The sequence below is a fragment of the Eucyclogobius newberryi genome, unplaced genomic scaffold (genome assembly GCF_026437365.1).
Source record: "Eucyclogobius newberryi isolate DKJ021-1_F unplaced genomic scaffold, fEucNew1.0.hap1 SCAF_14, whole genome shotgun sequence".
In the NCBI taxonomy this organism is placed as follows: Eukaryota; Metazoa; Chordata; class Actinopteri; order Gobiiformes; family Gobiidae; genus Eucyclogobius; species Eucyclogobius newberryi.
The window spans coordinates 13,709,147-13,723,426 of record NW_027315768.1 but is presented as its reverse complement, the minus strand read 5'-3'; the positions used below and the strand labels follow the sequence as shown (position 1 = coordinate 13,723,426).

General features: G+C 38.5%; 1 protein-coding gene across 5 annotated transcripts in view; it reads left to right on the top strand.

Annotated features, from left to right (window-relative positions):
• The window catches only part of pkp4 (plakophilin 4), a 114,172-nt gene that overhangs the window by 9,045 nt on the left and 90,847 nt on the right, over window positions 1-14,280 (top strand). For 4 of the 5 annotated variants that reach the window (XM_072444342.1, XM_072444345.1, XM_072444343.1 and 1 more), the window contains exon 2: window positions 9,384-9,511. In XM_072444342.1, the coding sequence (XP_072300443.1) occupies window positions 9,389-9,511 (123 nt within the window). In that variant the 5' untranslated portion in view covers window positions 9,384-9,388. Of the gene's footprint in view, window positions 1-9,383; window positions 9,512-11,979; window positions 12,119-14,280 lie in introns of those variants that run through there. The other variant, XM_072444346.1, reaches the window with a different exon arrangement.

Here is a 14,280-nt window from a genome sequence, read left to right as displayed (position 1 = left end):
GTATGGTAAAGATCTTTTGCAATCGGATTAGCTGCATTTTGCTTTAAACTGAGTGACTAAAGTGTTCCATTGAAACCAAAAGTACAAAAATTTAAGAAGAACGCTCATGTTTTGACAATGTTGACCCCAAAAGTTTACATTTGAAGTTATAAGAAACCACAATCCCAAATTTTGCTGCACATAAATCACAGACCACAAATCTCCAGTGGTGGAAGAAGTAAAAGCATAGATACATGTGCAAAATAAAATAATAAATAAAACACGTCACCATGAATGTGCTACTATTTAGAAAGTATTTTTTAGTCAAGTACAAAAAAAACTGCTTCCACTACTGCATTTCCCTCCAGTAAAACCAAAGGAGAGTGAACATAACATACTGACATTGACTACATTACTATTCAATTAATGCAGACCCTTGGGATTTGAACTAATCTACCCCGTGCATGCCAACGTGCCCACACATACCACATCCAAGTTTATGGCTTAATAGATTGTAAACACTGAGATTAATCAAGAATGCAAATTATTCACACTTGTCCCAATGGACCAAGGTCATGTACTTGGAATGTATCACTTCTCCTCCCTGTGTGGCCGTAGTGCAGGCTTCTACACACTCTTTTACACTTCCATAGAACCATTTGAAACAACACAAATTAGAATTATTTGTGCTGTTTTGTTTGAGTATTGAAAATATTTGACTTGAATCTCAAAAGGAATAATGACGCTGTATTGTATTTTTTTCATTTCCATGGTACATTCAGTTTTTTTTACCCCAGTTTCTAATTGTACATAATTAAACGTCAATACACTGTAACTGCGTGTTCTGATGATACATTCACATTTGGAAAGTGTAAGAGCTCCATGTTTGCGCTATCTTAGTTGGCTCAAATAGACTATTGAAAAGTTGCACATGATACTTGGGTGATGATTGCACGTCCGGATGAGGGTAAGCCGACCACATGCTGGACTGGTGGACTGGCAGCATGTGGGGTTCCATTAAAAGTAAACCAGATGATCTCACTCAGCAGTTCTTCGTAGTCAGTGAGTTGTCTGGTTTAGAGGCATGCGAGAAGTCCTGCTGGAGGTCAAGAGTATTATCAAACATGGTCAATTGATTTGCAGCAGCTTAGAAATCACATTATAGTTTTGGTAGAATCTAGGGATGGGAGTATTGGTATTAAAGTACTGATATTTTGATACTGACTCAAAACAAAAAATGGGTATCGATACTGCTATACAAATATATCATTGCTGATTATCATATGCAAAGAATAAGACTAGTAATTCATATAAAACATTCAAGGTCAGGTTTCTGTCTCGTAGGACCACGCAGGACAAATTACACCTCTGACTGGTCATGAGTTTTCATCTGAGACGCACAGCAGCACGTCCTGGTGGAGGGAAACTCGAGACTCAATCTTTTCCCTCTTTTAAGAAGTTCCCTGGTGGATTATGTGTATTTCGAGCACAAAAGTTGAGTCTTTACAGATGTAGATGGGCTTGTATGTGTATCTGTCTTTTACTCGAGTATTAACATTTCTGGAATCTGCTTCCCTGAGGCCCGTGTGTTGCCACATGCCATACAGCAGTGTTTGTTTCTCTCACAAAGGTTTGTTCAGATGCTGTGTTCAGTGGTTGGTCACATTTGGTTGTGGTCTGTTTACCACAGTAAAGTGGGAGCAAAATGTACACTAATTATTATGCTCCCCCTTGCTTATTTATTCTTATGTAAGATAAGATGGCCTTTATTTGTCCACACAATGGGGACATTTTGGTAAAGCCCAGAAAGGTTTTTTCAGTCTTAAACAATTTATTAATGGCATACAAAAAGTGCAGAGTACAGACTTCGGGAGAATCGCGTGAGATTTTATATCTTATGATCCTCCGAGAGCAAAGTCTACAGAGCCAAAAGTTGTGAGCTAACAAAGCTAGCCCCTAGCATAAGCTGTTTCTTGTCCTGAGTAAATCAACTCACTTTGAGATGAGAAAGTGTTCAAAACGATCAGAGCATTGCACTTCTTGTTTAGATGCAAGTTAAAACTGCTATTTTAATTTTGTATATCAGTGGATCAGAAAAGTATTTTGCACAGAAAGTTGACAAAAGACAAGAAGTAGTGTCGTGTTTAGCCTAATGAAGCTAATCTTCGCAGCGTAAACATTGTACATGAGGATCTACTTTAGCCTTTTTCTTGTTTTTATTTAACAGCGATGATTTGTGCTATAATTTGCAGAGTCAAATACTTTTGCCCTTTCCTGTGTTCGTAGCTCGTGTGTTTGTCACTCTGGAGCAGCGCGTCCGAAGTAAACGTTCGCTGTTGCTGTGGAGGTAATATTTTATGGCTATCGATGATATGACAGATGTCACGCTTACACCACAAACATGCGGAGCACAGCGACTTCAAAATCACTCATAAGGATCCAAAGTCGGGTCACACCTCACTGAAGTTGAGGAGAAGCGGGGGCCTTCAAACGGCTACAATTGTTATACTTAAATGATCAATTTATTAGTACATTATCAAATAATGTGTTTTTACTCCAGACACTGCCCAAATACTCCAGATAATATTTATATACAGCGTTAAATTGACACAAAGTGTTTAATATTTAAAATAGATCTTATAGCTTATTCTTCATCTTTGCTGTCTGTGTGCAGATGGATAATTGAAGTCTGGATTTCACGTAGCTTCCAATTTTTCTGGCCTTTGAGCTCAGCCAGCCTCATAAACCCAGTGTATGGACAGCAGTCTATGGAAATTGAAATTTGCACTAATGTGTAATTATTTTCCGGTCCCATTTCGTCGTTGTTCAAGTTGGTGACCCAGCGTTGCTTAGCTTCATGAAGACAAATCTCTATTCTGCTGACTGACATAATGGCTTTTTGACTGCGGGGTTCGTGTGACAGCAGTTCATTTCTAAAGGATGAAGGAATACATTTGCTTCATGAACTGGAGTGAGCGGTTTGTGGACTTTTAACTTTGTTAGCTTACACGGTTCGCTGCAAAGTTTTGACATTTTCCAGTGCAAGGAATACACACATGGCTAAAAGCTTGAAATGAATATCTCTTTCTGGATACTGTCAAATGATAATTATTGGCATTTGTGGACTGTCCTGAAATAACATGATTTCTAAGAGGCTGTATCAGTGGGAAGATTGATAAGATTGTGTACACACTACAAAGTTAACTTATTAATAATTTTAGCCATTAGTAATACTCTCCTTTCATGGACACTCAGAACATTACATCAAGCAACCATTCACCCATTCATTCATAAGCAGTGTTTTGCTGAAGGGCACAACAGTTGATGTCACCAGAAAAGTATGACAGAAAAGTGCTACAAAACCAGTCATTGTCCATCTATAAAACATTGGGAAATGATTGAATTTCAAATAAAAATCCAACTGTGTCCTGTGAGAGAATCCATTTCCTGACCGAGCAGAGAAAGTCAACTTTCCCCTCTTTAACTTAATTTTCCTCTAACCCTGTTCTCGTGCGCATCAACAGTCTGCCACTCATATTAGATTTGCCAGTGCAGCGCTCCCCAGGGTAAGGTGACAGAACACAGGTGGCTTTCAGTGGATCGCACAACTGCTGGATTCATACATGAGCAAAATGGCTGTGGAAAAGCCAGTGTTTGAAAGTGGAACAGTAAATCTGTCCATAGCCTGGTGACATTTCCTTCAAAACGGGCTTATTCAGTCAGATTTAACACTCAGCCGGCTGTGCGCTCCATGAATGGCCTAACACTCTGTTTCCTTTTACTCCCCAGTGCCATAAAGTGCATTTCATTTGGATAGAAAGTGTAAAAAGAGAGCAGACCCAACCTCAGGTCAGTGGCACACACCACGTGGTGCAGAATCAAGGCGGGGTGCGAGTGTGTTTACTGTTGGCGGTGCAGTCTCTGATTATTTCCGGTATGTGCTCTGTGCATGTACAGGCAAAGTTTGGCATGAAATTAATTTAGTCCAAGTATTTACGGAAGTCTAAGGGGAGAAAACAAGTTTATCTCACGTGGAGGAGTGTAACATGAGCACACAGACTGGAAAAGTGCAGAAAATATTGGTGCCAAATATTGGCAATTTTCTATATCGGACCCTATGGCTGTACTCAAACTATTGATCCTGTGTTCTAAATTGACTGATGATATGTGATACTTTCAGACCACATACATTCATGATAAATTGCTGATTTATAGGACAAGCTGAGTTCATAGGATAATTGAATTCTGATATTAAGGACATGGTGAACATGGAATTCCAATGCATTTTGTTGTTCTACAAAATCAAAAAATCTGTTTAGTAAACTTTTACCGCTGGTTTTAAAGGATAGCCATGTATCAGTGTGCATACTGTATCAAACTCTGAATATCGACATACGTATTGTATTGTACACCCTGTATCAGGTCATGTATCCTATCGTCAGGTGCAAGGCCGTGTGCAGCCCTGACAGACAGACTGATCACTGTTATCACTGATGACACCCATATCAGATACCCGATGACACTTTTTACAACACATTCATATTTTAATGACTGTGGGCTCTACCTTCCAGTCCTAAACAGGAAACATTTTGGCTATGGGTTATTGAGTAAAGGCATGATGCTTGCTTTCAACGTATTCGCTTTCTGGCTTTCAAATGGGAATATTGTGTATGTCACGTGTTTCTGATATCTGATATGATATGTTTTCTGATATCTTGACACAAGCCATAACAAAATGACCCCTTAATTGCTATTGACACTTTTCAAGGTCTTTTTGGTCAGTATAAAAATTTTCTTGAGTTAAATGCATTTTGTTAAATGTGCATTTAGTTAAGCAAACCGCTTGAGCATAACCATCCTGTGTAAACACTATTTGTCTTGTGCTTAGTCAAGGGCAGTAACAGTAGCGACAATAATTAGTCTTTGCACTTGAACTGAAAAGAGGTCATACTTCGAGCGTGTGGGAACTTCAGTTCAGTTTTCCTCAGGTATTAACCTAATGACAGCTTTCGAAGCCGCTCAGATTGGCCCCTACCTGCTCCTGCTGCCTCGTATTCTCTCAGCTTGACATGGCATGAAACCTCACCTGTGCAGTGTGAAGTGAAGTGGTCTGCAACTTTTGGAGGGAATGCAAAGAGGGAATGCAGAAGAACCAGTCAGTTGTGGTTCTAACTAGACTAGGCTGGCAGCCGAGTTGTAGTCTTCAATGCTGTCTCGAAGCTGCTAAGGCTAAAAGCACGTTGAATTGCCTTGTGTACGAATTGTGCTCTACAAATAAACTTGCCTTGCCTTAAAGTTATTCTGGACCTGCGCCAATGGGGAATGTCAGAGGTGAGATTCAAATCAAAGTTTATGGAGAAAAGTTGTTTATCAGAATGTTACACTAATGGACAATTGAGACGCTATAATGTACCTAAAATATACTTTTCTTTTATGTGGGTAGCTGTTATTAAAGGCGTGAATGACTCAAATTAATCTTGAATGCATCATTAGTGATACGTTTTTAATAAGAAAGATTTAGTATCCAAAGTAATACAAGATGCATGCATAAATAAAGGGTAGATGGAAATATAATTTTGATACAATGACGATTTAACACTCAGCCGGCGGTAGTGCTGTGATCATTTGTTGCATCTAAGACCTTTTAACCAAAGCCCTGTTAATTGCTGACTTGAAATAAAACTGCTGTGCTCTATTTTTATTGGTGAAAGGTTGGAATACTCACGGGTCACTGCTCACCTTACTTTTAGCATTCAAGAATTGTGAAATGGAACTTGAATGGACACAGACTGTGCTAAACAAAGATTTGTACTTCCACTGTGCTTTATTCAATTTTTTATTATTTTAACAAAACACAAAATAAACACGGGGAGGATTCTAAAAGCAAAAAAATACAAAAGCAAAAAAAAAAAACTCATTGTGGAGCACATCAGACTTGAATAGTTATTTTCCAAATTTAAAGGAGAACAAACATTTTACCTTTGTTAAACATCTTTGTTAGACTCTGTGATGTGATGTGTTTTGGGGGTGTTTTGTTGTGTCAATCATCTCCCTCCTGGGGAGAAAACCAGCCTTTCCACATTTGCCAACATCCATCCGACTGCTGGGAATCTCTTTTTCAATTTGGCAATGTTAATTATTTTTGCATGTGAGGAGATTGTCTTATTTAATTGAAAGAATAAGCACTTTTGGGTCTGTTCTCTGACGGTGTATTTTCATCAGAGAGCTGCAGGGGGAGCTCTAAAGTTCCTTAGTCCTGCATAAATTAAATGCATAGCTGACATTCAAACCGCTCGCAGACCAATTTATGCGAGGTCTAAAGGGCACACAATTTAGAACCTTTTCCATATTTGCTTAGCACACACTTTTACTAAATGCAAGTTTAAGCTGCCCTGAAAAAACTGGTTTGCAAAGTCACTTCGGGGATAGCCTTGAATGTGTGTCAGAGGTGAATAAGTTGTCTCATAATGGCAAGCTGCAGCGTATTAGCAATGAAATAGCGAGGTCATAGAGAGGCCAAACATGATAAGAGAGATGCTTTAAACCTAATTTCTGTCGACTATAACTCTTTATCAGTGCTGTTTTGCCTTTTGTTCTCCACCTCTCTCCTTTGTTATTGGGTTTGCTCTGACCGAATTTGCAGCTTTTTCAAATTTGAACTTTTTGTTTGAACCGAGGTAAGTAAGGAGGAGGAGTTCTGCCAAACCAAAACAGCTCTCTCCCATTTTCCTGCTGTAGGAATTTCTTGGAATCAAACAATTGAAAGTTTACAAAAGAAGTGGCCATTTGGAATGCGATTTTGCAATGAATGAGCTGTAAAGGAATTCGGGGAACGGGATATGTTCAGGAGGCGAGATTGACACCTTGAAACGCGCGCCTCGTCTTGGTGTCTCCAGGAATACTTCAGGGTCACATTTCTGAGGGACCTCCCATGTGGTACTTTTTACGCTCCTCCTGAACCATCCCCCCCCAATCCCTGGTCTCATCCCCTGCCAAAAAACTCTCCTTGTAAACAATCCGACCAGCAAGCTAATGGTTCCTCTCACCACATAGCATTTATGGTGAAGCATATGAACGTTTAACTCTTTCCAGAAATCTGCAAAGCTTTTATTCACTTGCGAATGGGAATAATGTGTAAATGTAGCATTATGGGAATTGTTTTGCAATGTGTAATGGCTAGTGATACCAAAATGATTTGGTTAATTAATAATTCATTTTTACAAAAGAATCTGTAAGATGAATTTTAGAAGCAAAGTTCAGTTCTCCAAATATGTCATCTTAATGTATAATGCTTTTTAGCTGGCTGTTTATGTCACTTTACTTAAGCATTCATTCAGTTTGATTTCAATAAACTGGTCACATACCAGAGAAATATTGATTTGATTTTAAGAATATTGAGGGTTTTTACAGTTTTACAGTGGTTATAATGTATTGGTAAAACTGGGATTTTTCTACTCACACTAATCGTAACAGTTGCATTTGACATTGTGACAGTTTTTCCAAATTGATAACAATGATTGAAATTTTTTTAGCACCAACATTTTTGGATGGCTGGTTTTCAATCCAGTTATGTTCGTACTTGTTTGACCTCCACAAAAAAAGTTTTTGCAGCAAAATCTACAACGCATTCACTAATATTATTCAGTTATTATTATTGAATAGTTCTGGGAGCAGTTAAATGACTAACGATTGCTTAAGTTTCTTGCTGTTCTGAGAGTATAATTTATTGTTGGCTAGAGGTTGGCAGTCAAAATGTAGATAATATCTCAAATGTTGTTTTGCAATATTTGAATTTCTCTTTTACTCTAGAAAATATTAAAAAAAAAAATAGAAATAGAAAAAGTTATGCTCAATCAAGACATTCATTTTAGGAAACTAGGAATGTTCCACTCTGGTAGATTGGAAGCATGCTGTAAACATTGTGCAAAAAAAACCCTGTATAACAAAAATCCTTGTAATCACAAAGCTCTTTCTATGTCATTTGTCATCCTGGCTTTTAACTGTCTGACTCACCATCCAGCCAGGTACAGGGTCCATTTCCGTCAACAGTTATAATGAGGCCATGACTATTTCTCATTCGAAAACCGGAAAGTGAGACGAGGCTAACAACCATCACACCATTTGCTGTCTCCCCTGTGCAAAGACCTGCCAGCGCTTGTCTAGTTAAATCCACTACAGCCGGTCCGAAAGCTTTAGTTCGCAATCCAACTCATGCTGTTTGTGTCACTGCATTAAATCATGATTTTGCTGGTGTGTTGTCTTAGGGCCATATGGCATTGGTTTGCACTGTCAAGGGCAAGACGCTTTTCCCTTTGAGGCATATGGCACGTGTGGGTGCGTTTGCGATGGCATGTGGCTCGTCATCTTTTTAAATATTTGATTGTGTAATATTTTAAAGGATCACTAGACTGCTTGTTTTGGTGAGGTGTTGCCTAAGGAGTGTTCATGTGAATGTGTGTTTGTTTGTGTGCGCACAGAGGCTGGTATGTGTGAACAAATTAGGGTTGTGTTTAACAGAGTGACTTGGAGACTTGGAGCTCTCAATGGAGCCTGAACTAAATAACCAAAATGTTTCACCATATTTATCTTTGCACTGCGAGTTATTTTCAAAATGTTTGTCGTTTTGCTGTTAAGGACGTTTTTATAGATGTAGACTTGTGAATAAAGTGTAGATTTTATTGCTAAATGTATGCTTATTTGAGTAAACTCGGGACAAATTTAAGCATTGAGACCTTGAGACCAGATCCAAACCGGATCATAAAAGGCCTACATCAAATAGAGTTGTCAAAAGGATCAAAAATCTGATATTTAAACTTGTATCAACACTACGGTAGGTACTTTTTTGAAGAAGTATTGCTACCAGACAAAATCATCCAGCCAGGACAAAATGGGACCTTTCCTGAACAGTTTTAGAGTGCTCTTCAACTTTATCTGAACTAGTTTAAGACCAAGACCATGGGAACATAAAGAAGTACTATTATTTTATGTTGAAATTTACAGTATTGTCTATAATCTTTTGTTGTTGTTGGTGTCAATGCTGCACAAAATCAGAACAGGACCACCTTGATCTATATCAGAACTGGTACAAGGCCACATGGTAATATTTGTTTAACCACAATTACAAATTGAAATTACAGCTAATTTTCTAAAATAAAAATGTATTTCAATTTCTCTGTGGTATCGAGCGTCAAGTCTTTTCCTTTAGTGTCAAAAATCATGTCATGGTATTGTGTAGTGGTATTTGGTAGTCCAAGATGGCTGGGGTTTCTGTTGAATATTTCCCAAATAGTATTATCATGAATGTGCTATGTTTTCATGACCCGTATCGGCGAGCGCCTGAACATCTGAGCTTGACCTTGAGTGATGTTTCTGACGATCGGTTGTTTTGTGTGTGTTTGTGACAGGAGGAATGCCCGCTCCTGAGCAGGGTCCAGTCGCGGCGGAGGGCCCTCTGCTGAAGATCAGATCCACGGGCCACAGCATGGAGAAGGACACCACGGCAAACAACATCCTGGCCTCGGTCAAAGAGCAGGTACACACTCCTCCTACGAATGATTGGACTATACTATATCACATTATGGCATATAGTGAGGTAGAATATTTGGATGGTGGAATAAGTCTTGCTTGGTATTGTAAAGTTGTTTTTAGATCCAAAATTGCACCATTTCTATGTGTTTGGCTTTCAGGTATTGTTGAATTATCTACTTTTTTATGGACTTGAGACATGTTGCATTGATTGTTTTCCTATGCTTTCTTATTGTATGCTTGGGCAATATTGCAGTCTTCATCCAAATATATTATAAATCCAACTGAAATGAACAGAAGAATAAAAAGAAATATGATGGCTAACAAGGCGGCATCAGATTGAGAACATCCAATTACTCAAACTAATAAACACTGGATGAATTATTTGTTTTTCTTTTCCGTTGTTGCTACTATAATCACTTAGCATACTTGTTCGTGTAAAACTAAATGCAAAAAATAAAAAGCTATTATTTGTGTGTCATGTCTGGAGATTGAAAACCCCCACAATGGCGAACTTTCTTGTGGAAAAAATAATGGATTTGACGTAGTTGTTTGTGGCCGCAGCGGAAGAGAGGGAACTAATACTGAGCCGGGTTTGTGGAGAGGCTGTGGTAGGACATGCCCTCTGACTCAGACCATCCATGCCTGTCTCTTTGATTCATCCTCTGCCCATTCCCCCGCTCGCACTCGTCCCTCTGGCTCGCTCCATGTCTGTTTCTGCAATGCCCCAGGGCTGATGTCTAAGTGATGGTTCCGGAGCTAAATGAGGGCTTGTATGATGAGTGTAAATGGTTGTTGCTACTTGTAAATGACTCTGCCAGTGCTATTGGGTCATTTTACAGCGCTAATGAAAAAGAATATGTATTTATTTTTAGTTGGCTCCAAGTAATGTTGGTAGCGCTTGTCAGACCAACACAAATGAGTCTTGTGATGACGCACTTAAAGGCTACATATTATGCAAGCAGCAGATTGTCCTGTACGTGTTTTTATTTGTTTTTAAAGTGGCTGTGTGTGTCAGATTTTTTTTCAAATACTTGCAACTAAGTACAGGGACGAGGGCGGGGATAGGGGAAGGTTAAAACGGGACTTTCCGGAGCACTTGAGCCTCAGTTGCAGGACAATACTGGAATACTCAAACATGAAATAATCAATGAAAATGCATCTTTGAGTAAACTAATGATGAGAAAAGCTCATTAAAGTTGATTATTTCCCTTTCAGTATAGATTTTTTTTTAAACATGTCATTTTCATACTCTGTTTAGTATTTATAATTGCTGAGGACATCGTTTTGGAGATTTCATGACTTTGGTTGAAAGCACAGTGGCAATTCTGGAGGCCTTTCCAAGGGTTCTTTCTTGTGTAAATGAATTGACAAGCTCACAAAAAGTCCACAGTTTCCAGTAACAAATGTTGCCATGTAAGCAGTTGCCTATTGAAAACAATCACTGTAGCAAAGTAAAAGTCTGTAAAACCCCTTCATCCAAACAGGGCGAAGCTTTACATGGAAGAACAAATGCAAGTGAAGGTGTTTTCTGCATTACATGGGCAATTAGCACAGAAAATGACAGCGCACCGATGAAGCTTCTTTGTTTAAACATTGTGGATAAACTAGTAGAGATTGAGCTGTACTTCTTTGTACAGCTCAATCTTGGAGTAACTTCATAATAACTTATCAATAATACATTTTAATTTCTGTTCAAAGACAAGACAAGACACTTTATAGCTTAACTCTGTATAGATTACCTTTTAAGTCCATGTTTTCAATGCATTGCTACCGTTGCCACAAACTCTTTTTATGATTCATACACTTTTAAAATGGGAATTATCCTGTTTCATGTCCATGTTGAGCTATTATTATAGTTTTAATATCTATGTCTCTTTTAAGTCAGTTGGACAATTATATAAGTGTAGTGTTCCTGTACTATGCTTAGAGTCCAAATTCACTTTATTTATAAGGCACATTTTTATAAACAAAACTGTTTTCAGAAGTGTGGCACGAACATAAAAAATGGAAAACAAAACAAAGCACAGGTTATAATAAATGCTCAATTTGATCTTATGATCCTAAAACAAATCAAATGCAGGTCTGCTTGTTGATCTGACATGAATTAAAACAATACTTTCTTGACAACACATTACTTACTTTGAATATTCTTTGACAAATTTCACCAAAATGTTGAACCAAGACTAAAACAACTCTTGACGTTTACTTACTCAATTGCTCCACTCGACTTTCTGACAGCAAAGTGGCCATTGTTTACATGTGGAAGGAAGCCTAGAAGGAAGGAGGGGAGCACCTGGCGATGTCACTTCCTTTCCTAGTGGCTCGCCCGGTCGGAGCACACATCCAGGCAGGCAAGCAGGAAGAGCCAGTCATCCGCCACTGCTTCCCCCCTTCTTCCCGTGACAGATAGGAGCCGTGCCTCGGAGGAGCTGGGACTGAAAAAGGATCTCGTCTTTTAATGCGGATTTAAACGGGCTGCAGAACTAAACGGTTGAAAGCTGTGTTGACTTTCTTTGGGCGTTGATTGTTATGGAACTTTGAAGTAACCCTGCTTTCTTTGGAGAATGGAAGTTGGCGTGGGAGTAGAGGTGTAACATGAGTGGAGTTGCTGGTAAGTTCTTATTGCATTACATTTTGACACATTGCTTGCGTGTCATTTACACTGTATATGTTAAAGCTGCTTTGGCTTTGCCCATAAAAGAACGCACACAGTACGTTCAGCTATTATGAAAGCATATAGTTACTGCTTTGTATGCTTTTCATCCTGTGCTTGAAGGTAAAAGCAGTCTTTATGCCGTTACAATTGGGTGATAGTTGGATGTTTACTACAAGAGTAAATTGCTGTCTAGCTTCAAATAGGGTGAAAACGAACCATCTCAAAACCTTTTTTTTACCCCTCACCCTCCATTTCACCATGTAATTCATCAATCTATGACTTTCTTTGACTATTTTTAGCTCCGATCTCCCTAAAGCCTAATGCATAATTAACAGTTGAGATTATCCATCTTTGTCATTATTTAGTTAATTTTCTCATGCAACCAAGACCTTATGAGACCTAGCTTTTCTGTTATTTTATTTTGAATGTGTTTGAAGCTTCGTGGGGGTTGGATTTCACTTGTAAGCCTTGTGCTTTTTAGCTAAAATATAAGCTGCTGTGACGTTGACTGACATGCACTGTACAGCTAAATTAGTGCATTTATTTGAATGTTGAGCGAGTAATGGCTGTGAGGCATACTTGACTTTTTTATTTTGAATGTATGGCTGTTAAACTGTTAGCCCTACAGCCAGGCAGCCTTTAGAGGAGGAATTACAGGTACTTTTTTAAAAATGATTTGCTTTTTAAGAGGGTTTTAGCACTTACTTTAGTCTGAATAAGTGAGCAGTTGCAATCAAGCATATTCAAAAAAAGATTCATATTTAAACTTGACCATGTAATTTTTATTGTATATTTAAAGGTAAACTAGAAGATGAATGTTCATGTGAAGGTTGATGGGAAGTTTAGTTGGATCAGCAGGTCACTTCAAGTCAAGTCTATTAGGGAAGAATATACATTTGTGGGCTATATTTTAATAGGATAAAGAATGACCAGAGTAATCTCCAATTATCCAATGATGTGTCGCAACATGCCGAATACTGACTCACAGAAGCAATAGAGAAGGGTGTAACAGGTATATGTCTAATCCATGACTGGGCATCTGGCCTAAACTGGGCCAAAATAACCAACCTGTTTTTCATCAATAATATTTTACTTGTAAATGTTCTTTATCCACACACTTTCTGTAACCATATTTCAACCTTGGATAAAATGTATTTACAAATCTCAATGTCCAATAAAAATAATTGATTGACAACTCGACAATTTTGCCAGTTTAACACCAACTTTTACCATAAAACTGATCATACTTTCACCTTTAGTTGTTTAAATATATGATTAATATTTAGATCAGAAGGATTCATATGGGACAACAGCTGAAATTAGAATGCATGGAGTGAGCTGGCTGAAGACTTGTGAGTGAATAGTCAGTTTCATCAAAATTTTTACATATAAATACATTGTTTCTTAGCACTTTTCTGCAGAAACACTTGTTTTAACATGAACTCCTGTGCAGGTTTGGTCTTGTAAGTGCAGCTCATTGAGATTCAGATTTTTTTTTTAACCTTTTGCCAGTTTCACGTCACGTCTCTTTTTGTCAACTACAGCCCCAATATAAACATCAGTCAGTCGCTGGCCTTGGTAACGGTGTGTTTTCCCATCTTTTCTGCATTGCACTAATATCACCAGGCTTCTCCCACTGTGTCATACTGTCATTAGCTGTGCCTGGACATGTCTATTTGTACCACAGAGACCGGCAAACAGGCCTCCTCTCTTACGCCGCTCCATTGCCTCTCAATACACCTCCGTCCCAAAACACCACAGAGGAATATTCTTGTTGGAGAGTCCATTACACATGAAAAATCCTCCTGTCTGCCTGCCTGCTCGCTGTTCTTTCGATTGGGGCATTTTCGAGCAGACTTTGTGCCGTTTGCATGGCTCCAGGCTGACCTTGGTTGGAGTGCTACATCCCAAGCCTCCTCTTTAAAGCTCGATGAACTGGAATATTAGTCACTCGAGATACTTTTCTATCTTGTTTTAATGAAGTCATAGACATTTGTGACCCAGCCATTGTTTTAGTAAGGGTGTCCAAAATATTGATACCAGGTACTAATCGATACTCATTTAAATCAGTATCAACACTTCTGTTGATACTAATTGGAAAACAATCACATAAATGA